Source organism: Sturnus vulgaris, chromosome 4 (assembly GCF_052056855.1).
Source record: "Sturnus vulgaris isolate bStuVul1 chromosome 4, bStuVul1.hap1, whole genome shotgun sequence".
NCBI classification, from domain to species: Eukaryota; Metazoa; Chordata; class Aves; order Passeriformes; family Sturnidae; genus Sturnus; species Sturnus vulgaris.
The window spans coordinates 52,843,226-52,865,836 of NC_142246.1; the positions used below are offsets into that span (position 1 = coordinate 52,843,226).

Here is a 22,611-nt window from a genome sequence, read left to right on the forward strand (position 1 = left end):
CTGCTAGCTAGAACTATTCTCATCAGTGTGGAGCTCAGACTTTGGCATATATAAATACATAAATCAAGTTTTGATGCACTCTTGAACATTCCATGTTCAGCAAGTGTGCAGCAGCTACAGCCTGCAGAGGGCTGTGCTCCTCTCTACAAAACAGCCTTGCCAAGGCTGCTATTACACAAGGAATGAAGGAGAGAGAAGAAAATTGGATGAACATTTGCAAATAGATGAGCGAGAGCTGGTATAGGTGATGTGGATATTGTACTCCAAAACGGGGAGAGGAAAAGATGAAATCTGAGATGGAAGCTTAAGTCTAGATTTTCAGATTGTCAGATGTTGGCAAACAGTTTGAGGCATTCACAAGAGAGGGTTTTTTTCAGCAGAAGGAAATGGAAACACTTTCCATAATCCTCTTGCAAGGGCCAATGAAGTTGCTGTTTATCAGACTGCAGCAGAAGTCAGATCTGCCTTCAGACAAATTCTTATTTCCTAATTTGTTTTCCTCAGGGGACCAAGGTTTCAAGGCTTGGTTTTGTTCACAAAGGGCACAAATCTAGCCGACTTCTATTTGGATCCCAGCGAAATAAAACCTTACATTTTAGCTTTGTTGAATGGACCCCACTTATTTACAAAAATAAATCTTCCTGTACATCCAAAGTACAATTTTGGCATTTCTTGCCTCACCCTCTTGCAGGACAGAACGTGTGGCTGATCTGCATAATTTAAGAGTGCAATGCAGTCATGCAACCAGGGAATCTGAATCTGACTGACAGCTCTCTGCAGTGCAAGACTGGAACTGGGTTCCCATGGTGGCATTAGAGCACAGAATAAAAATTCATATACATAAATATGTATATATATATATAAAACTCTGTTCAGTCATCAAGGCAACCAGCTACTACTATTACTGCTACTACCACCACCTTTAATATGTAATTTAGCAGGGTCTATAGAAAGTTACTTAAATTCAAGGGCCACTATTTGAAAAAAATTGACATATATTCTTTGTACTTATTGAAACAGAAAGTGTGGAATAGTTTCTAAAAGCATAATTGAGCCCAGGAGAAAACAGCAGCAGGAAAATGAAACACCTGGAAGCTTAGGCGAAGAAAGAAGAGGTTAGAAATGCCAGCTTCACCACCTCTTCAGCATGAATTTTATCTTTCATTAGAGTGCCATACCAGCTTGAATGGCATGTCTATTTGTTACACATAGAACTTAATCAGGAAAAGCATTAATTCCTCATATGCAACCTGCCATCAATTTCTTGAGGAAAGCCTCATCATCACGTGATCACTTGGTCCACCGGGCAGAACTTCTAATTCATCCAGAATAAGAATTACTCAGTTATGAGAGCTTTGTAATGAGGGGGGCACCACAGTGTCAGAACTTTCCCAGTGCTCAGTGCTTTCACATTTTGCCATTGTAATTAAAGGTATCTTGTAAGTTAACAAGAAAGAAAATAGCAAGGGTGCGGAAACAGTGGAGGCCAATTGAAGGTATATTTCTGAGCGTGGTGGGGGAACAGAGCCAGCTTCTTCTTCACGTGTTCACAGCAAAACACTAAAAAAACAGCAGATCGAGCTGATCACTGGCATGCAGCTGAACCACAGGTTTGCTACAGCAAACATTAATTTCAGAAGGAAAAAACATAGGAGAAAAAAAAATAAATCTCAGCAAAGCAGGCCTTTGAAAGGTAAGGAAGCAAAATCTTTTTTTATTATGCCAGCTTCTCACCTGTTTCTTGACAACTAAGTGCTGCAGATATCATTGCATACTATTTTAAGAGTATCACTAGTGAAGGTCATAGACAGAAATTATATGAAAGCGCTTCAGAAAATTAGATCTGTGGTAACCAAGTGGCAATCTCAATAATGAGGTAAATTTAAACTAAATGTTGCTAAAGCGATTCCCCTCTTCTGATAAATTAGTATTTTTGCAGCAATTAATTCCCAATAAAAGAACATTTAAACAAGGAAATGTACATGGGTCAATATTCTTCATTTGGGTAAAAAATAATTTATGGATTAAAGTACCATGAAAGAGTTAAACAGAGGTGAATATAGAAAAGCAGCATCCCTCTTTATATTAAATCAATCCTGTATGATGCTACCTGAAGGATTCTTGTCCCCCTTCTTTAGAATAGAAGCCTAACTGCTATTCTTGGGCAGACTCCTTTTTCAAAGACATGCTTACTGAATACCATCTGCTAGGAGAGCAAAATCATTAGAAGTCAAAAAACTACTCATCAAAACCATTCATCAGTTGAAAAAGAACTTTAACCACAAGAAAAATCTTGCAAAACTACCGCTGATACTGAAAAATTCTTCAGTAAAAGCTCATTTGAAATAATACTTTCATTTTAGAAACTTATTTTAAAGAAACTGACTTATCTTTCAGTTTTTATATGTCTTGTACATGAGCCCTGACCACTTTCCTAGTGGTAATAGGATTCAAGATGTCCCACTGCTCACACAAAAAAATTTAACTATCTTCTTAGAACCATTGTATTATTTTCTTTTTGATAAGCATCTCCTGTCCAGAAATGGAAGGAGCCAGCCTGGTCGAGACACAGTATCTTGAAGCTTCAAAGAAAATCTTCCCAGCCCCTCTTTCCCCCTCTCTGAAATTGCACTGCACAGCAATTTTGCATGTTTCCCCTCATTGTGCTAACCTGCAGGAGACAGGAAGCACAAGCTGCTGGCCAAGTGCAGGAGCAGGTTTGCATTCCGAAGCTCAGTGCTTCCACATCAGTTTGTTTGCATACAGACTTTGGTTGCCTCAGAAGCCTCCTCTTCCTCTGGCAAATCTGCGTGAAATCCCTTCTCTTTAGCCGTGAATCTCCCCCCTAACTGCAGCAGGTCATGTGGCCATGGAAAGAAGGAAACTGAGATTTGTCCCCACCCCTTCAGGTTTCTACCTTTCAGCAGAACCTGGCATTCGCTTTCTCTGAGAGCTCAATGAAGGCTGCCATAGGGTGTCTCTAAGCATTTTTTCTGGAAGACTCTAAGTTCAGCCTGCAGCACAGACTGGTTCTTAATGCCACCACACCATCCCTTGCCACTGGCTTGTCAGGTCTTTGGAGACCCCACTGCTGAATGCATTTTGATTCTTGCGAGGTGTTTTGAGCCCACTGGAAATGAGAACATTACAGATTTGAGTTATGAAGGTTTTCTCCTTCTTTTGCAGTTTAAGGCCCATCAGGACATCAGGAGCTGTGGCAGGGGGCAGAAGACCAGTGCAGTCACATTTTTTACTCAGCTCAGGCTGCATTCTTGCTGTCACCATGGTGACAACTGAGAAGATGACACAACACAACAACTTATCACACAATGTCCCTGTAAGTTTTGAAGCTAGCTCCTATCTCTGCTGCCCTGCCTGCAGCCAGCCTACAGCCCATGCCTGCAGGCACAATTAGGAAGTCAAAACCCTCACACAAAACACAAAGAATGCTGCAAGAGTCACTCACAATGCACTGCCAGGGCTGCCAGGAAGAGCAAGGCCAGGTAAAGGATCAGGCACCCAAGTTCTATATGTGCAAAGGTAAATAAAGATGGAAACAGTGTCCAGAAGGAGTTTCAAGTTCAGACAGCACCCAAAACAACAGCAACAGCTCCTGAGCATTCTCCATAGCCATACAGGGATTTAATGCTTACTGCTACTCTAATTTCAGGTGACAGCTGGGCTCTTGCATCTTTACAGAGTGAAATACTTACAGCCTTTGTTGTAAGTATTCAAATGTACACAGAGCTGTTCATCGCTGGCCACAGGCATTTCCACTTACCCAGAGCTGTAACACTCATTTGGCACCCTTAGAAAATGACAAATGAGCTGCAAATCACACGCTTCCCTTATATTTGCTTCAAATTCACCTTGACCTGCCCACACCATAGCTCAGGTACCAGAAATCAGTTACAGATGACAGAACTGAGAAACAGCTGCCAAATAGCAACTGAAAATAAATTACTGAAAAAAAATCTCCTTTTCTTGAGGATTCAGGACCAGTATTTTTCATGAAAGATTTTGAATTCTTCATTTCTCCTGAAACCGGAATCAACAGAAATTCTTGTGTGGGAAACTTGAAACAAATTCATAGATGTAATGTTAAACACAGAACTTTTGCTTGGTGAAAGTGATAGATTGAGCTGGATGGAAATTAGTTATCTTCCTGCACAAGAAATTTCAAGATTTTGAATTAAGGAAAACTATCACAAATTTTGGGACCAAAAGCAGTAAAAAAAATCCAAACTGGAGAATATTTTATTCTGAGAAGTTGACTTCAATTCCAATTACTTTCCCTGTAATGGGTTAACATTTCAAAATGAAAAAAATAATTTTGATCAAACAGAGGTCATAGTTGAATACGAAAATACCCTATGATGACATGTTGACAATGTTAGTGCTTTCGAAGCTCCACAGTATTTTATAAAATACCTCCTTCCTTACAGTTTCAATTATGATTATATTCCAGTGAATAAATCCCTAATGATAATTCCCTCTGGTTTACTTGAGCCATGTTTTTAGACATCTTATAAAAATCTAAATATGTGTAAATAGAAACAATAAGCAATTGTGTTTAATGCTCCACTCTTGATTTCCTGCAATATAATAAATCATGGAAACTTATGTCTCTTTATGTGTTGCCTAAGCCTGTCAGATTCAAACTTGGACAAAATCTGCTGAGAAATATCATTATATCATAAACAATGATAGTTCTTTGGTAAACATAGACTACAAGTCGCCACTCAGTCTTACTTATTTTCTTAATTTGAATTTGATGTGTATATCCCATGTCACTGGGTATACCAATAGAATACAACTGGGTTAAAATCAACTACTTGTTCTAGTCCTACAACATAATAAAAATGCCAGCCAAGTTATTTTTGAGATGAATGATGAGAAAAGTAGAGTTAAAGTACTTATGAAGGAGAAAAAGATTTTCATTATGAAGATACAATGTAATCAGTTTATCTGCCATTTTAAAATAAAGTAGCACTTCAGCTAGAATTTGGAACATTAACTGAGATTTTCTTCGTTGAACAATGCACTTGCAAATCAGATATTTGTGCATGCAGCGTGGACAGCTAAGTGCCCAGCTAATCATGTACACCAGTAAATATCTTACTTGAGTGAATGAAATAATTTCATTAGTTAGCACCGAACTATGGGAAAGGAAATTGAAAAACACATGCAATAGCATCATAAAATCATGAACTTGATATTTTAACACTTCATCCAATGTGTAGCTGGTATTCCCCAGCATCTGTGCGGGGATGGCTTGAAAAGGGCCTCCACCTTGTTAGGAAATGTATTCTCGTCACTGTTGTCTTATTAATTTCACTGACAAACAAGTTAGACTATGTCTATGTAAAGAATGAATATCTAAAATGCTGTTGCTTGCTAGTTGCACTTATATTGCAACCTAACTTAAAAATAACTTCTCTTATGGGACTCTCCCATGAGAAAGACAGTGTGTTGGACACATACATACTAAATGCAGGGATGGACAGTTTTTCTGTGGCTTTCAAAAAATTTGGTACTGCATTGCATATGAATACCTGAGCTGCCAGCACAGTGGCAAGGGTGGAGAATGGCCTTAACTGACTGCCAAAGCAGGAAAATAATAATTTACTTGCCCAGTTATATATTATTGGCATAGTCCTTGATCCTTCAGCATGGATTTTTAAATGGAAAATGATGAACACAAATATTTCTTCACTTGTTAAGGGATACTAAAGGATGCTACACAGCTTTGACACACCGGTGACAAGTGCCTGACCAAATTGTCAGGAAAAGCAGCTGCATGCCTGCATCTGTACAAACAGCCTTGCAGCTGTGCAGGGCTCCGGGTACAGATACAGCTCTATTAAAACATCATACTGCACACATTTTCTTCTTCTGAAAATATCATCCCTTCAAACACAAAGGGAAAACACAATTCCTACAAATCATCATCTGTGTCAAGTCCAATCTAGTATCATTGTTGCTACATTGTTCATGTTAAATTTTAGGATAAACTTTAAATCACAAGATGTATATAAGAAAGCAGAGTAAATACAATGCCAGAAAAATATATTCCCTTTATCTTTTGGATGACATATCTATGAAGAGCATATTATATTGTAGCTGAAGAAGATAAAACCACAGTAATATTTTCTCTTGTCTCTTTTAAAATTTCTTTTCAGTTGTGTTTATTCCTTTTTGTCATATTTCAAATTATTTAGAGCTGAACAATGCAAGTACAATGGGAATCTGAGGCGCAGTACAGGCATCTACATTTGGCAGCTAGTGAATTACTAATAGTCAGTTCAATGGGCTTCCTCTGTACCTACATGGGGCACACACCAGAACTTATGTCTAGCAATGTGTGAGCTGAATGAATGAGGTAAATCACAGACTGTAAAAACATGACAACAGCATAATAGAAAAAAATAAAGAAATCTGCCAATTGAGAATAACATGATAAAGGTGAGATCAAAACTGCAGTTAAAAAATTTACACAAGACTTGGCATGGGGTGTTAGAAATTCCTCATAGCTTAAAAATTTTATGGAGTAGTAATAACTAAAATAAACTGAAAGCTGTACAGAAGGTGTGCAATATAAGTCCTGAAAGGATACAGTACAGTTTGATGCAGTATCTGTCCTAAAGTGTACCATGTGAAACTCTATGGGGACTGAAGAAACTCCACCAGGCCTTGGACTATTATTAGAAAGAAATGCAAAACAAACCTTCTTTAAGCTTCTCTGTTATTTGGTTGTGATTTGTCTTCCTTCAGCCAGGAATGGATCTGGATGTGATATAATGTTATGTTAAAAAATTCATGCTGTCATGAGATTTCCTCTTTGCAGCTCTGTTCACAAGGTTTGCAGAAGCCAAGTCAGCTTCCAGTCGGTGGATGGAAATACAAATTGAGCTGAAGTCTACCACTGACTGTTTTCAATGGATGCCAAATTTGAGCTGAAGATTTTTCATGTTGGATGTAGAGAGAAATTAACTTTGAAAATATGAGAAAGGGTGTGATAGAAAGACAGAGCAAACCTTTGATGGGATGTTTGAGGAAGGTGGAGAAGCCAGCTGATTAGAAGCTGAATTGGGCAATTCAAGATCTTGAAAAGTAGGATGCTAGTTTGGGAAGAGAGGTACAGCAAGAAGCATAGTAAAATCCATCACATACAACAAATTTATGTGATGTTTAGCTACATGCTGATATTTCCACTCCACTAAACTTCACTTAAATTTTCCAAAATCACTATAGTGTCTAAAAAGGTGACTCTCAACGCCACACATGAGAGGATGTATTCAGAAACTCTTACTGAAGATTGCTGTTGGCATCTATCAAAAGACAAAATAATACCCTGAGTATTTTCCACAACTGTTGTAATTCACAAACATATGCTATATGTCATTATATTAGCCAGAATTTTGGTATGAGCTCTTTTGAATTACTTCTGGGTTTGCCTAGTTTGATTCTCTTCTGAAATCTCATATTTTTCTGCTGCCTTTGCTGTGTTCCATCTGCTGCTCACTTTGTTAGATCTGAAACGATTTAATGATCACTCTAATCAAGAATAAGATACTGTTTAAAGAAAACCAGCTCCTTCATTTAGCTTTCAGCACAGCCATAGCATAATCAAAGATGTTCGGTTTAATAATAGCATAACCTGAAGGATTGGAAGCACTTTGCAAACATTGATTAACTGGTGCTCACATTTTCCTTTTGTGAGAAAACATTCCTGCTTTTGCTGTTTACACCTGCTTGATGTGCACCTACACTGGTGTGTGTTGCCTTCTGACCGTGCTGTGAAACACAGCATTTGGACTCCAAGAGATTCATACAACTTGAGTGTAAACACACGACTTGGGCAAAATGTTAGCACTTGAAGTCAAAATTTTGATCTTGAAGATACCGCTGCTGATAACCACCTAATATTTTTCAGGCCAAATTCTGCTTTTGAGCATGCAGTAGGTGTGGGCTGCCCCTCTGTGAGGGATGAGCAGGCTGATACCCTGTCTTGTACCAATTCTCAGTGAAAACCCATGAATGAGGTGACAGGGCACTTGTGCCCATTGAGAGGCCCAGTCCAGCAGCTTTCAAGTGCATACTTGAATGTCACATAAAACACGACCATGCTCAGAACTCCTGCCAGGTGTGAAGCAAAATGTAAAGGTTTTCAAACTTGGGTTTGTCACGTTTTTCTGACCACATGCAGTTCAGAATGCCAGGCCATGCCATTTCTCCATGCTCCAGGACACAAAGTCCTGGTTTTGGTGTCTTCCAGAGGTAACAAATTCAGGCCATTTTGGACCAAGTTATGTTGGATCAATTACAAGATGTGTCCTGGCCATCAATATCTTATAAAAGATTATTAAAGAGCTGTATCCAGGACTGAATGGAAGACTGAAGAGAAATTTGGAGGACCCCTGGGAATTTGTATTAGAGAGAGTCAGGGACAAGACTAACTAATGGGAAGGTGCCATGTCCTAGATCTGTTTACTTACAGGGTGAGAATTCTTATTAGAAAAGTATTTGTCTTTGTTTTGACTGGGTTGGTTGATTTTCTTCATAGTAGCTGGTATGGGCTATGTTTTGGATTTGTGCTGTGAACAATGTCAATAGCACAGGGATATTTTCATTATTGCTGAACAGAGCTTGTACAGTGCCAAGGCCTTTTCTGCTCCTCCCACCACCCCACTGGTGAGGAGACTGGAGGTGCACGAGGAGTTGGGAGGGGGGACAGCTCCAAGGATATCCCACACCATGGGACATCATGCTGGGCATATAGAGCCAGGGGAAGAAGGGGGGAACATTCAGAGTGCTGGTGTTCGCCTTCCCAAGTAGCTATTACATGTGAGCCCTGCTTTCCTGGGGAGGGCTGAACACCTGCCTTCCTGTGGGAAGTGTGAACGGATTCCATGTTTTGCTTTGATTGCTTTTGTGGCTTTCTTTTTACTTATTAGCTGTCTTTATCTCAAGCCATGAGCTTTCTCACTTTTACCCTGCTGATTCTCTCCCTCATCCTGAAATGAGGGGAAGTGACAGAGTGGCTGTGTAGGGCTGCAATGCCAGCTGGGGTTAAACCATGGCTGCATTACAAGGAAATCCTGCTCTGAGGTCAGAGAGATAAAACAACACAATCTTATAGCCTTTGATTGATGCTATGACCAGAACCCTTACAGACTTTTATAATACAGCTGCTTATCTACTGGGTTTTTCATTACAGATGCATTGTGTTTTCCACCCATCTTGATACAGCCCAAGGGATTGATATCTCTCTCCCTTACATTCAGCGGGGAATGGGCTCTGTTTTATTTGATTAAATAGCCCTTCTGCAAACAGCCATAAGCACCAATCAGCCCCCATGCAGCAGGAAAGCTTTAGAGCTGGGAACAGTAAACAACTCTCTCCTGCCATTGTAATTCAGGAAGGGAGTTGTGCAGCCTATCTAGAGCAGTTATTTCATGCAAAATAATAGAAGAATGATATGTGATTACAGCCTGGTTAAAATGCTTCTTAAAATACTCCACATGGCTCTTTAATCCTCTCCTCCCATAGCTTGGCTCTTGAAAAGAAACTCATTTATTGCAGTCACATTTTCAAACTGGACAATTCTGCCACCTAATTCACATGCAGAGAGACATAAACTGCTTGATGGTAATTTAACTAAAGAGAATAAATGGTGGAAAAACCCCAATTATAACTACTCCTCAGCCTAAGGATACATTCTGCTTATTTAACAGAAGAGGTTTAGCTTTATTTTTAGTTGACACACTTCAGGAAAGCCCACTTGCCTACCTGGCAATAAGGACAGAAAAGCAAAGAATCCCCAAGAGCCTCTGCTCACATCGTGACACCAGACCATGGTGCAGCCTGGCAACTTCTGCAGAGGAGACTTTCTGCTTACTGTAGTTATCCTTCAAAGAAATAACCCCTACACCCCAACCTCAGGATTTTGTTGGCATAAGTATGGTTTAATCCCACAAAAGTTAATCATAGGTTCTGGCATGCCTCTGAGCAATTACTTTAGTATAACAACTGTCCAGTTTGACACCTGACCTGCTTCAAACTGGTCCTCTTTCTCCTCTCTCCCTCCTTAAACACATTTTTTTTCTCCTAATACTGTAAATAAATGAATAAGTTGAGTTGATTAGAATAAATCGATAAAATTATATATTCCAACAAAATCCAGTTTTACCAGAATATTTCCCACTATATATATTGAAATGACTGTCAAAAAGCAGCCAGCAGCAAAAGTCTGCCCATCTCTTGTCTCCCAGACCAGACCTGTTTTCAGATTAGATACTAGAGATCTCACTCTGGCTGTAAATTTCTATGTGCAATCAAATGCATACAGGTATTTAGAAGTACAGACCCAGTTTGTAAAACAACCACCATTTTGGGGATGCATAGGGTTCCTCTTTCATATTTGAAAAATTACACTTTTTTTGTGTTTTATTTTTCTCCATGGTATCTTAAAATCTCCTGTTTTGAGACTAGGATGATTTTAAGGGAAATCATCTGTTTTAATTCTATTTTCTGATACTTAGAGGCTTGATACTTACATACATTAGAGACTAGAAAGGTTGATTTTCCCAAGTATTCTGCTAGTGCTTTTTAGCTTGAAGTTTAATTTTCCTGCACCATTCTTATTACTTCACTAGCATTTCATTGCCTACCAATGTGTTTATTAATGTATTGACTATTCATGAATGATGTTGAAAAAATTTGCTATTGGAGCAGATGCAGGCTGTCCTCATCTATCCACTTTACTTTTCTATGACTTCCAGCTTTAAGAGCATTAGAAGTAAAAAATTCTGAATCATTTAATGAGGAACTGTTGAGTGTCTTACAGTGGAGACTTCCAACAGATCTACTCTCTGCAATTGCATTTGCTAGTCTCTGGAACAGACATTTTGTTTGTTTAGTAGCAAGTTGTTGAACAGAAATTACCTAAAGCTATCAAAACTGTTTTATGAATGATTGGTTTAGCAACTCCAGAAACACGAGACAAGATCCCTCTGTTACCTCTTGTGTTACTCTCATGATTTTAGACTTGCAGCCTCACAAAGTCACGCTTTAAGGCTGGAACATAGGGGATGTAAAAAATGCTCTCTTTCTCATTATTTCTATTCATCTCTCCTTTCTGTTGCATATATTCTTTAAGCAATCTGACATCCAATCCCATCATTTGCATTTGTTAATGCATCACAAAGCATTTGGGTATTATTGAAATATGTTAACACACAAATATGATAGCTGGAAACATTTAAGCAGGAAAGCGAATACATTCCCAAGTTCTGTGCCTGGAGCAGGAGTGTGCTCTCCTGCCTCCATCTATTGATCATGAGACAGAGTCTGCATTTCCCTCCTGTGTGAGTGATACATCCCCAGAGCAGCCCACCACGCTGCGAGCCTGCAGCTGGGCTTCAAAGGGACAGCCGGAGTTTGGGAACGCTTCAGCTGATTGCAAAGGGAAATTGTTGCACAGATCAACGGAGAGACATTGCAAACCCGTGGAGATAACAAAGGGGACATGCAACACTGTGGAGAGGTGAAGGGTGGGAAGAAGAAAGGAATTAGAGAGCTGGGGAAAAGCTGGAGTAGCTGTTATCCAAACAGAAGGGACAAAGGGTCAAAAAGCAGGCAAATGAAAAAGTAAGAGGGAGGAAACAAAGTGGAGTGAGAATTCAGAAGGAAAAGAACAAGCAGAGGTTGCCTGAGCTGTGTAGGAGGCTGTGTAGTCCCCAGACACTCTTGGGAGGGTGGTGTTATTAATCTTCATGAACCTAGAAATGTTACAGAACCTCTGCAGGAAAAGCACGAAGTTAATGGAGATAAAATGAAGAAATAAGACCTCACAGGACCAGCATAACAGATGCCTGATAACTTATGTGTCCCCTGTAGCCAAACAAGAGTGCTCCAAATGCCAAACTTCTCTTCTTTGTCAGGCATTTTGTAGAGTTTTTCTTTCTTAGGATAACAAGAATGGAAAATGACAGAAATTTTCCACTGATGCTTTTTAAAAAGGGATCTGGAACTAGATTTAGGCACAAAGAAAATGTGTGGTTGTTAAACCGCACAAATTCAAATCTTTTGTGACCCTCCCACACGGAAATGTCTGCAAGAAGTAAAAGAATAACTTCAAGTAGGACATTTTGCCCATCCCAAGCTTTGCTTCCCTACAGGTTGCACAGACACAACCCATGTCTGATGTGACCAGACTAGGAAAACATGCCTGGGAGTTTGTACCTTCTATCAGAAGTCCCTCTGGTTTAATAAAAAGCAACGTACATGCTACTCAAAAATCCAGAGAAGGGAATATCCCTCTACAAGCTGCTGACACAGGAGGAGATTGACTGCACTGAGGCATCTCAGCACAGCTTGCTCATCCCTTATCATACAGTTTTTGTTAATTTAAAGCTGCTGGTCATAACCTTCTTTGCTGAGGCAATGCCATAGATTGAAGAGCGTGGGAAGGTAGCATATAAAATTTTAGCAACAGTGTTGGAGGTAGATTTATAGGTTGGAAAAAGTTACAAATAAGGGTTATCTAGCAAAAGTTTCCTTGCATTGCTTTTTCATTATGTATATCCAGCATGTTTTCACTGTAAGATGCCATGCCAGAACCAACATTGCTGTAGCAGCAGGCACCAAATAACAACTGAGACCTTACAAAACTCACCCCTTAGTCTCTTTCTGAGCCCAAGAATCTGCATCTCCCAAACCCCTCCTGGCCCCTGCAGCAGATAAACTTTGGTTTTAATTGAGAGAACAACATGAAGTAGAACTTCCATTTTGATACAAACATATCTGTGAAGACATTTCCAGTCTTCTGCTCTTTAATAAATCCTGTGTGTTACTCAGGAGATTGTTTGTAACAGCACCCAGGAGAGCTGTTTCAGACCTCTCCCGTGCTAATGCATAATAAATGCACTCATCACCTTCTAAATACTCACAAGCCTTTTCTTTTACAGAATATGGCACCAGTATTGCTCTGTTAGATGTAAATATGCATAAAATAAGCTACTCATTTGTACGGGTGGGTTCAGCTTCCTTTTCCCGTTTATACCATCCTTTCTAATAGGTGCCTCCCTAACAGAGGGTGACCAGCTCAGGTAACAAATAATACTAGCAAAAAACCATTCCTGTGAGCATTATCCTGACATGCTCATGCTCAGCTTTTGCAACCACTGGCTGAAAATGCACCCCTTTTCTTAAATTATTTCCTAATTATCAGTTTTCTTACTCCCTAATACCTTCCAAAATTTTTGATCCTGTAAAAATCTCAGCTTTAGGACAGAACTCAGAATTTCTACAATTAATCACCTGCCAGTGCAAATGAAAGCAGCATTTATGATGCTTAGTTATTCAGAAATTTATAATGCCATATATAATGCTTGGGATTATGGTATTCAATTGTGATAGGGCCATGGAAACAAATGGGGATACATACCAGTCTGGCAGCAATTCCCAAAGTGCTCAGCCCCAGAAAAAGGCACCAAAAGATACAAAGTCCTCCTCACACAGGAAGCCACAAGCAGTTATTCCACATGTGGTGGTCAAGGTACACTCACCATCAGAGTGAAGTGTTCCCACCTTCCCTCAATATCAGACACACCCAAACTTCTCCAGAAATAACAAAAAACCCAACCAACCAACCAACCCACAACAAAACAAAAAGCCAAACTCCTATTTGTTATCGCAACTGCTGGAGAGCGGGGGCTATTTCACACACAATTATTTCTACTAACACACAAAAAGTTCTACTTTTTGCATGTGCCTGAGGATTATTTTAGACCAAATGGTTGGCAGTGCACCCTGGCCCTGATGGTGGCAGCTGGCCCCATGTTCCTAGAGAGCTGTGCTCCTGCCATCAGGACAGGGATGTTTTGCTCATGAGTCTATCTTAATTAGTCCAGTTTTACATAAGAAGAGCTTCCACTGAAATCTCCACTCTCAAAGGAATCAGTTTTCCTCTCTGGACTGTTTTGCCCTATAAAAAGATGACTACAGGGTTAGACATGGGCTTAGGTGTGAAGCACTGAGCTTTGCATTGGCCATCAGAATGAAGGATGGTCCCACTCCCCCATCCCATGCTCACTCCTCAAAGGGCTGTCATCTATCCTTTCTCCAGCTGAAAAGTTTGGACTCAGCTCTCTGCAAAATGCAATTCTACAGGACTGAAGCAAAATTAGTTCCTCAGAGTATATTTTGCTGTTTCTTATTTTTATTGCCATTTCTAGTCATGGAATATGACCTTAGTTTGGTCGGTACTGTACAAAATAAGCCACCAAGAAAAATAGATTTCCATCTTAGGCACTCCTGAACACTCTCCAGAGAAGAAAATTGCCTGTCTACAACAGCAAAGAAAGAAACTTGGACACCTAAATTAGACACCTCAAGTTACACATGACGAGGGTATATTTATAGCCATTGACAGATCAAGGTAAAGCAAGGATTCAAGAGAGAATTATCTTTGAACAGAAGATGGGATATATCTGTGGGGAGAGCCCTAAATAACCAAGTTTTCAGGCATACAAGCATCTGAAAACAGGCGCAAAACTTCAAGATTAGAAAACTGTCTCTGAGACTAATGCAATGATGTTGTTGTTAATCAATGAGAACATTTAACAGAAACATGTAGCTGCCACCATTGAATCTAGAGAAATTGAAAAATGACAAGGAAAAATTGCCCAATAAAATCTTATTTTGCCCATATTTTTTCATATTGTATCAGACTGTTAAGAACTTTTAGTTCCCATGCTCATCTTTTGAAATTAGGCTGTAGCTCTCCTTTGAGGATGAAGGCTGAAAGGTCAGGCACTGAGAGGCTGTTTTTTGAGAAATAGTATTCATCGAATAATGGTGGTGTTCATTAATTTAGTTCATTCTGGGGCACAGCAGTTCTTTGGTTCCCCCATATCCCATCTACGCACTATTTAGATGATTATCATGTGTGTTCCTCTCTCCCCTCCGATTTGGCAGCTACAAACTAAACCAAAGGGAGGGAAAGAGCATAAAGAAGCAACAAAACAGCTGCTCAGCCGATGGGTAGTGATCACAGCCCACCAGAGACCTGGTTGTCAAGGTTTTGTTAGTGTAATAACAAAGGGGAGCGTTAAGGAGTTTGAAGGAAAGACACAACTACTGTCTTGAGGGAAAACATACCTTACAGAAGGGTCCTCAGAGAAAGCATAAAGATATTTTGTGATTTCCAATTCAGAAATGAGGAAGCTGCAGGGAGAGTCAGAATTCACCACGAAAGGCCTTGAAAGTCAAGGCAACCTCTTTTTTTTTTTTTTTTTTTTTGACCCTGGAGCATTTTCAATGGAACTAAATGCAAAAATAATTCTTTATAGAGGCCCCAGAAAATAACAGTGGAAACTACTGAAGAAGTGACAGGCTGGAGGTCGTATGCGTAAATCATAGACATGGTATAGAAGGTAAATTGGCAAGACTTATCTGGACATACCAGCAAAAGAAAAAATATTTAAGATGATGAAGTCAGCTTCTGTAGACTTCAGGTTGAACTACATTAGTGGTCAGACATGAACAGACAGCAGAGGAAAGCACACAAATTCTATTTCAGATGAAAGAAACTCAGCTCAAGAGAAGTGAAACTTCAGGTTGTTTCTGTGGAGGCAATTTGTTTGGACTGAAGGGACAGGGATAAGCTATAGATAGAGAAGACTATGGTCCTGGATGTAGGATGGACCACAAAATTTCAGAACAGCTCTGGAAAGTTGTCCAAAAAAGCTGAGAGATGAGAGAGAGAGAAAGCAAAGATATTCTACCTTCCTTCTGCATGAAAGGTAGAATGGCAGAGCACCACAGCAGGACAGCAGTCAGACATCTGAGGTTGTTAAAGCGACTGAGTATGCAGACTGACCTCTGAACAGAAGTCAGGAGTAACCTGGGTGGCATTTCAGGTGAGGTACTTTCAGTAGCATGCAAGATGAAACAGGAGAAGATGAATTCAGATAAACCTTCCAGAAAACTTTGGAGACAAAGGAATACAGCAATAGTTGGCTTGCTTAGCTGCTGAATGAACATATGTCCATGCAGATCCATTTTTTGATATGTAGGCTAACTCAAATTTTGACTTACCCATTCTTTTGAATAGAGCCCAACTGCAGAAAATAACTTTTACAGGTGTTCTACTCTAGATAAAACCTGTGAAACTCTCTAGAAAGTCAAAGTCAGATCAGACTTTATAATATACTCAGAAGTGTTGATGAAGGAGAGCAAGCCTTTTGTTAAACATACCGTGAATTCTGAGAAAATGTGGTGGTAGGAAAAGTTTTGCATTTAGTTTTTAAAGCTATGCACAGAATCTGCTTCATGCTCTGTTAACTGTCACAGACCAGTTATTGTACTTCCCAAACACACTGAACTCCTGAGCTAACCCAGATAACTATTAGCCTTTTGATAATGCCTGGAAGTAATGCCACACTGTGTTTATAGCAGTTTCTGGTCCGGATTCTAATTTTTATCACTGCTGTAAGTTTTTTTTAAAGACCCAGATATGGCAATAAAGATACATAGAATTATAGGAGAGAAAAAAAAAAAAAAAGCCAGACCATCTATGATAATACAAAGTAAGGGCAGTCAGTGCCTTTGGTACTGCAAGGCACCTGTCAGCTCCAAATCATGGATTGTGCAGGAGACAGTAATCTCAAAATTGGCAAACTGCACCTTCAACTGTGGGACTGAACACATCAAGGTCTTAAGGGTACTTGTCAACCTTATTACTCATAGAGCAGACACAGAACATCTCATCTGACCAAGAAGAATCAGCTCCAGAAGCAGAGGGGAATCAGGGAACTGGTGTCTGGGTTGATAATTAGCCTTCTATCCAACAGCTGACACACTGGAGAACTGTCCCAGCATTTTTATATGCTCTCACCTCTTCTGCTTCCTATCCCTTTCTTAGCCACTGCCAAAATGCTGAATCGTGGTGCACATCCAGTATCCCAAAAGTCTGTCTTGGTTCTCTTGTTTAAGTGTCTTTTTATTGGGCTGTTCCATGGCCAGAAATGTTCATAATAAAGATGTGTGGACTATCACACATTAACTACATTTTTTGTGGTGCGATCAGTGAATCTGCCACAAGAATGGCAATTCCAAAGGCAAATTTGTGAGTATATCTGGAAAATTAATTAATTCAGGAGGGGTTTTGGCCCATTAAATCTTCGTGATATTGCTACTGCTGTAAACAAATTAAGCATACCCATGGTCAGTTATTAACAATTTGTTCTAGCACAGAATTGCAAATTGTTATTACTCATCTCTTCCCCATACAAATAACCTTAGCAGAACTTTGTTATGGTCTATTCATAAATATTTTTACTATTACAGTATTTTCAGGAGGGTGAAAGTGCCACCCACAGTGTCCAGGGAAGAAAAACGGGCTTGCATGCTTCCACTGGCATTGCAATTAGGATCACAAGAAAATCCAAATCTCAAGACCAAATTCCTTTTGATACTGTGAGCAAGTTGAAAAGGAAGTACTATGAGCCTACAAGGAGTTTCTCTTAATGCACCATCCAGAAGCATTATTTCACCTGACAATAATTCACAAATTTCCTAGCAGCTAAATATTTTGCAGATAGAGTTAAAGAGACAGAAGAGTTTTCAAACACATTGAGATTCTGCCTGGGAAAGGAATTTTCCACTCTGTACTACTGAGAAAAATGAAGAGGCTGTAGGCAATGGTGTCATGTTCAGAGGAACAAGGTGGGTAGGATAGGGCATTAGGCACTATTATACTCCAGGGAAAAAAGAGCAGACAGGGGCACAATAGAAGTGCTTCATTATATTTTAAATGGGAATAGTTCCAAGGATAGGAAAGCCTGTGGTGCTTGTAAAGGATTAAGCAGGGTAATGTGCTTTTTAAGAAGACATAAAGAGGTATGTAATGTGATATCTTTAAGCCTAAATGATTTTTCTTGGAGTCCTCAATGAATGTTTAAGCAGGCATGACTTGGGCCTCTGTAAATCCTCTCTGAATAAATAACTTCCGCAAAAATAGAGATTCCGAGGACAGAATGAGATGCATATTTCATAACCTATGCAAAAAAAGGAAAACCAATTTGAGACACATGAAACACTTAGGAATAATAAAGAAAAAGGAAAGATAAAAGTGAATATTCTCTAGAATAATCCAGGCTTATATAAAAATACAGCTACCACCCATCCATTTTGATTTGACAGTGCGGGAAGACAAACAACTGAGTGCTTCTCCACCTTAAATTCAGACCTTCAACAGCTTTCTGCTGCCTTTTGAGAAAGGAAGAGACAATACGTGGAAGAAAATACCTAAAGTGCCTGTGCTTTTCAGGCTGTCTCCTGTTTGAGGTATTTGAAACTGCTCTCTCTTCAGGGTAAATCTATCCAGCTGCTCTCTAGCTGGACCTGTGGTATTTATAGCTGTTCACTATGGATGGAGCAGGAGCACACACAGTGATATGCATGCACCTGATTTATGAGAGGAACAGGACCAATAAATATCAAAACCTGAAAAATTACAATGGCATCATATTCCCATCTTATTTTTCTTGCCTGCCCTGCCCTCCTGCCAGGAAAAGCAGGTCAAAGCAGCAGAATGCCTGATTTAAAGTGGAACTGTGCAATCACTGTCATTTGGCTGTATTGTATTTGCACTCCCACAGGTGCCACTCCCCACAAAGACACTGGTACAGCAAGCAGGCAGTCCTGCTGAGTGAGAGGGGTGAGGCACTGAGTGAATCAGTGGTTGGCTTCTCTCCTCTTCCCCCTGTTTATATATACATTAGCATTAGACTGCTACTTTCCTCACAATAAAATAGTGCCAGCTCCACTGGAGTTGTCAGAATAAAAGCAACACAAAACCAAAGAACTTTCAGGATTTCACAAAAATATTTTGGGAAGTGTCTTCTGAGAAGGCTCCTTGCAAACCTCATGAGGTGGTGCAGCAAGGGGTGCTGTTAAAGATGGGAGTGTCCACTGCATCCCTGCACACCTCTCTCCCGTGGTGGTCCCTCCTATCCCAATCCCTTCAGGGTCATCACTCAGCTGAGTGGGAGTCCCTTTCCCTGTACCTGTTTGGAGCACTCATTGAGTCTCTGCTGTCTCCCCTGGCACTCCACGGAGCTCTGCTGAGGTGATGCTCCCACAGAGCCTGGACAAACTGCTCTCTCCAGTCACACTTTAGTGCTAATGAAAGCGGGGAAACAAAATGAGGCACAGACGAAGACCTGTTGGTGTATCTTGCCCAGGGTTATAATCAGGTTAATAGCTCTGATGTGGCCAGTTAAGTTCATTAAAGACCCTCAGGAGCATTATGAAGCCTATAAATAGGCCAAGGGGATTCATTAATTCTTTCTGAAATGTTTTCATTTTCTGAAATGTGCTACAGAGATTATAATCTCTGCTTTTTATCAGATACCTTTTAAAATATTAGTTTTCCTTGCCCAAGATTAGCTTTTAGTATAATTTTATTTGTGCATCTTTCTTCCCAAGCAGTCCAACTACAACTTCCCAAAAGCTTCTGGTGAACAGCAGCTGGCAAATAATCTTTTTCTATGTCATTTCTTCCTGTAAATTGAAAGAAGGAGAGAAACTGTGCACCCACAGGTAAATGTGCATGTTCTAGGCCTAAGACCTCTGATTTTTTTAAACTGGAGTGTAGTTGGCTTGCTCACTTAACACAACTTAGTTTTTTGACATCATCGTTTGCCTATTCCCCAGGAGCAAAAGCATGGGAAATTCAGAACTTGGATGTTTCTGGTTTGGTAGGTTTTAGGACAGCAACTGCCATGTTTCCAGAAATGAAAATTCAATGACGGTAATCTGGAATTACCTGCCAGCAGGATATATATGTTTGCTGGGTTTTTTAAGCTAAAAGCTGTTAGAGAGCACAGCTGTGTTTGATGTACTCTGGTTTTTGATCCTTCTGAAACTCATTTTATAACTAAGGAAGGGAAAGCAGAAGGAGGGAAGGTTCTTGGTTTTGGTTTTTTATATATATACAAAAGGCAAATCCCAGCTTTATCAGCCACTTACAAACTGAGCTAAAATATGTTCTCTCAAAAAAAGCAATTTCCTCTAGCCAATAAATCTTCAGACTTTTTTTCCTTGCTCTTTCAGCTTATGACTTTATCTAAAAGAGTTTCAAAAGTGCAGTTCCCCAGGACCTCTCCTGCCTCTTCTTTTATGCTGTTTAGTCCTTCAGAGGAGAAAATATCATATTGGTTATCCACAGGTTGGATTGGGGATTTTAAAACTCCAAATAATCTTTGTTATTTTTTAGTTCTTTTATCATCAAGAGCTCACCAGTGATTTCATCATTCTTCTTAACATACTCTTTTCTCTTGTTACTACCTAGAGTGAAAACATCAGAAATGTCAGGTTTTCCTGGCCAAAGGATTTTGGTGGACACAAAAAAAGCAGAGCTCATCTGGATTTTCAGAAGTCTCTAAATTGAGATTGTAACAATGTGGACATACAATTCATGGATATTTTCTGTAAGAAACTGTCACATATTGAAGTTTAAAATAAAGTCAGCAAAATATGGTATTTCTTTGATTTGATTTAGAAGTCTGAATATGAAGATACAATGGTACTGTATGGGAAAAGCTTGTATACAGTCACTCATTAACCTATATTGACTCTTATAGTGAATCCTTTCATGAACTGATGTTTCTGTAAAAGCTGCAGCTGTCAGCCAAAATTTGGGAGGGAACTATTGCATTCACTAATGTGTCTATAAAGAGCTCTCGAAGTGTTTTTCCACTGCTAAACCTATTACAGAATGTGTTTGTGAGACTCTTTTAAAAGTCAAATCATCCATTCCTGCCATCCTCTCTCAAAACAAACATGATCCAGAGCTACAACAGAAAGCCAGGATTTTCAGTGTCAGGAGACTCCAAAAAAAGACAATCAATGTCCTGTATCCTGGGGTTCAGAGTCCAGTGTTCCTATTCCCGTTTTGCACCCTTACAAATGCGGCCATCTCCTACAAAAATACTTTTTGGAGCAAACAGTGTAGGTACTTACATATTAAAATGCTATTCAATGCCACAAACCTGAGAAGCCCCAATCCTCCGTGCCAGTGCAGGAGCTGATTCCAGGCACGATCAGCGCCCGGGCACAAACGCATCCCTTTTGTTTAGAAGCAGCAGCTAAGCAAAGGTGGTGCAGCACATGGCATCTGCAGTGGGAAGCACAAGGGAAGTGTGCCAGTACCTTCTGAATGCCGGCGGTGGACTCGAGGACGTTGTTCTCGGAGCCGTTGCTCCTGTTGATCATGCGCCACATCTGGGAGTACATGCTGTCCCTCTCGAAGGGGTTCATCCCTTTCACCCGCACGTGCTCGTACACGGCCGAGTCCAGCACCGTGCCGTAGGGAATGTCCGTCTGCCTCGAGAGATCCTGCAGAGACCTTAGGTGGTGGGGAACAAAGAGAGACAGGGAGACTTCAATCCACATCTTGAAGAGGAAGGAGCTGCAGGCGAACAAAAGGCATCACAGAGGAAGGCGGGTGTCACGACATTTACTTCTGTTGGGTATTTTTCCCTTTTTTTTTTTCTTAGAAAATAAAGCAAGGCTGAAAAATTGTTTTTCTGATTTGAGACACAAAGAGGAATATGAAGAGAAAGGAAGGGGTGGGAAAAGGGAAAATGGATAAAAAAGGACAGAAGGAGTAAGAAGATGCTGGGAAACACCAAGCTCCTCTGAGCAGAGAGCATTGGAATCGTAGAGAAGTTGGGTATCCACCTACAGTGCAAACATACACCCTACTGTGGGGAGCTGGTGGAGACCAGAACTCATGAAATCCAGCCCAGAGCACCTCTTTGTGCTCCTGGGTTACACTGTGCAGGGCAGCTTGGTGGGGGTGTTCCTGCACCGAACTGTGCATCCATCTCAAAGGTCACATCCTGTATTATTTTCAGCAATAAGAATATTTCTGTTGTAGTTTCATGAACTGTTTGGTAATCATATTTTCATGTTATCACAGTCCATATTATTTAGTCTAATAAATTTATTCTGGTTTACCTGTTATCTACTCTTACCCTTCTCTATAAGCCAAAAGAAAACCATTTTAAAAGTTCGTAAAAGCATCTCAAATGGAGTTTGGTAAACCAAACTTGCTTTGAACTTAAAAACTGTACGTTAGAACGATTTAAAGTTTCCATACCTCTTGGTCTTTATTTTCCTTTCCTGTAGAATTGCCTCCCGTACCTTTGATTCTTTAATGGTACTCATTAAAATTTCAAATTAACTACTGCAATATGTCTACTGCTTAAACCCCATTACAGCTTTCCCAGCACAAATTAACTGTGTATAAACTGCACAAATCTAGTGGATGACACATAAGGACAATCAAGGAGCTCTATGCTGTCCTGAAGAAAGCAATAGCAAATTGTAAAAGCTTATTGCAGACACAGAAAATGCAAACAGCAAAGTAGCAAACTCATCAAATTCCAAGCTGTATTTCTAAAAAATGTAAATATGAAGGCTAGTGAGAATGGCCCGATGAGATGGGGGTTGGAAAAAATGAAATTCTTAGGTGTTGTGACGATGGCACTGAAGAAAACAGTAATGACACCTCACAGGATATGTACGCCATGAGCA

At 39.9% G+C, this 22,611-nt stretch overlaps 1 protein-coding gene across 5 annotated transcripts in view; it reads right to left on the reverse strand.

The window, feature by feature from the left end:
* Positions 1-22,611, reverse strand: part of GRID2 (glutamate ionotropic receptor delta type subunit 2) — a 679,862-nt gene that overhangs the window by 70,176 nt on the left and 587,075 nt on the right. For all 5 annotated transcript variants that reach the window (XR_015803327.1, XM_014875285.2, XM_088163983.1 and 2 more), the window contains exon 13: positions 21,223-21,418. Coding sequence is in view for 4 of the 5 variants with exons in the window: in XM_014875285.2 (XP_014730771.1) it covers positions 21,223-21,418 (196 nt within the window). In the remaining variant the exon portion in view is untranslated. The remainder of the gene's footprint in view (positions 1-21,222; positions 21,419-22,611) is intronic.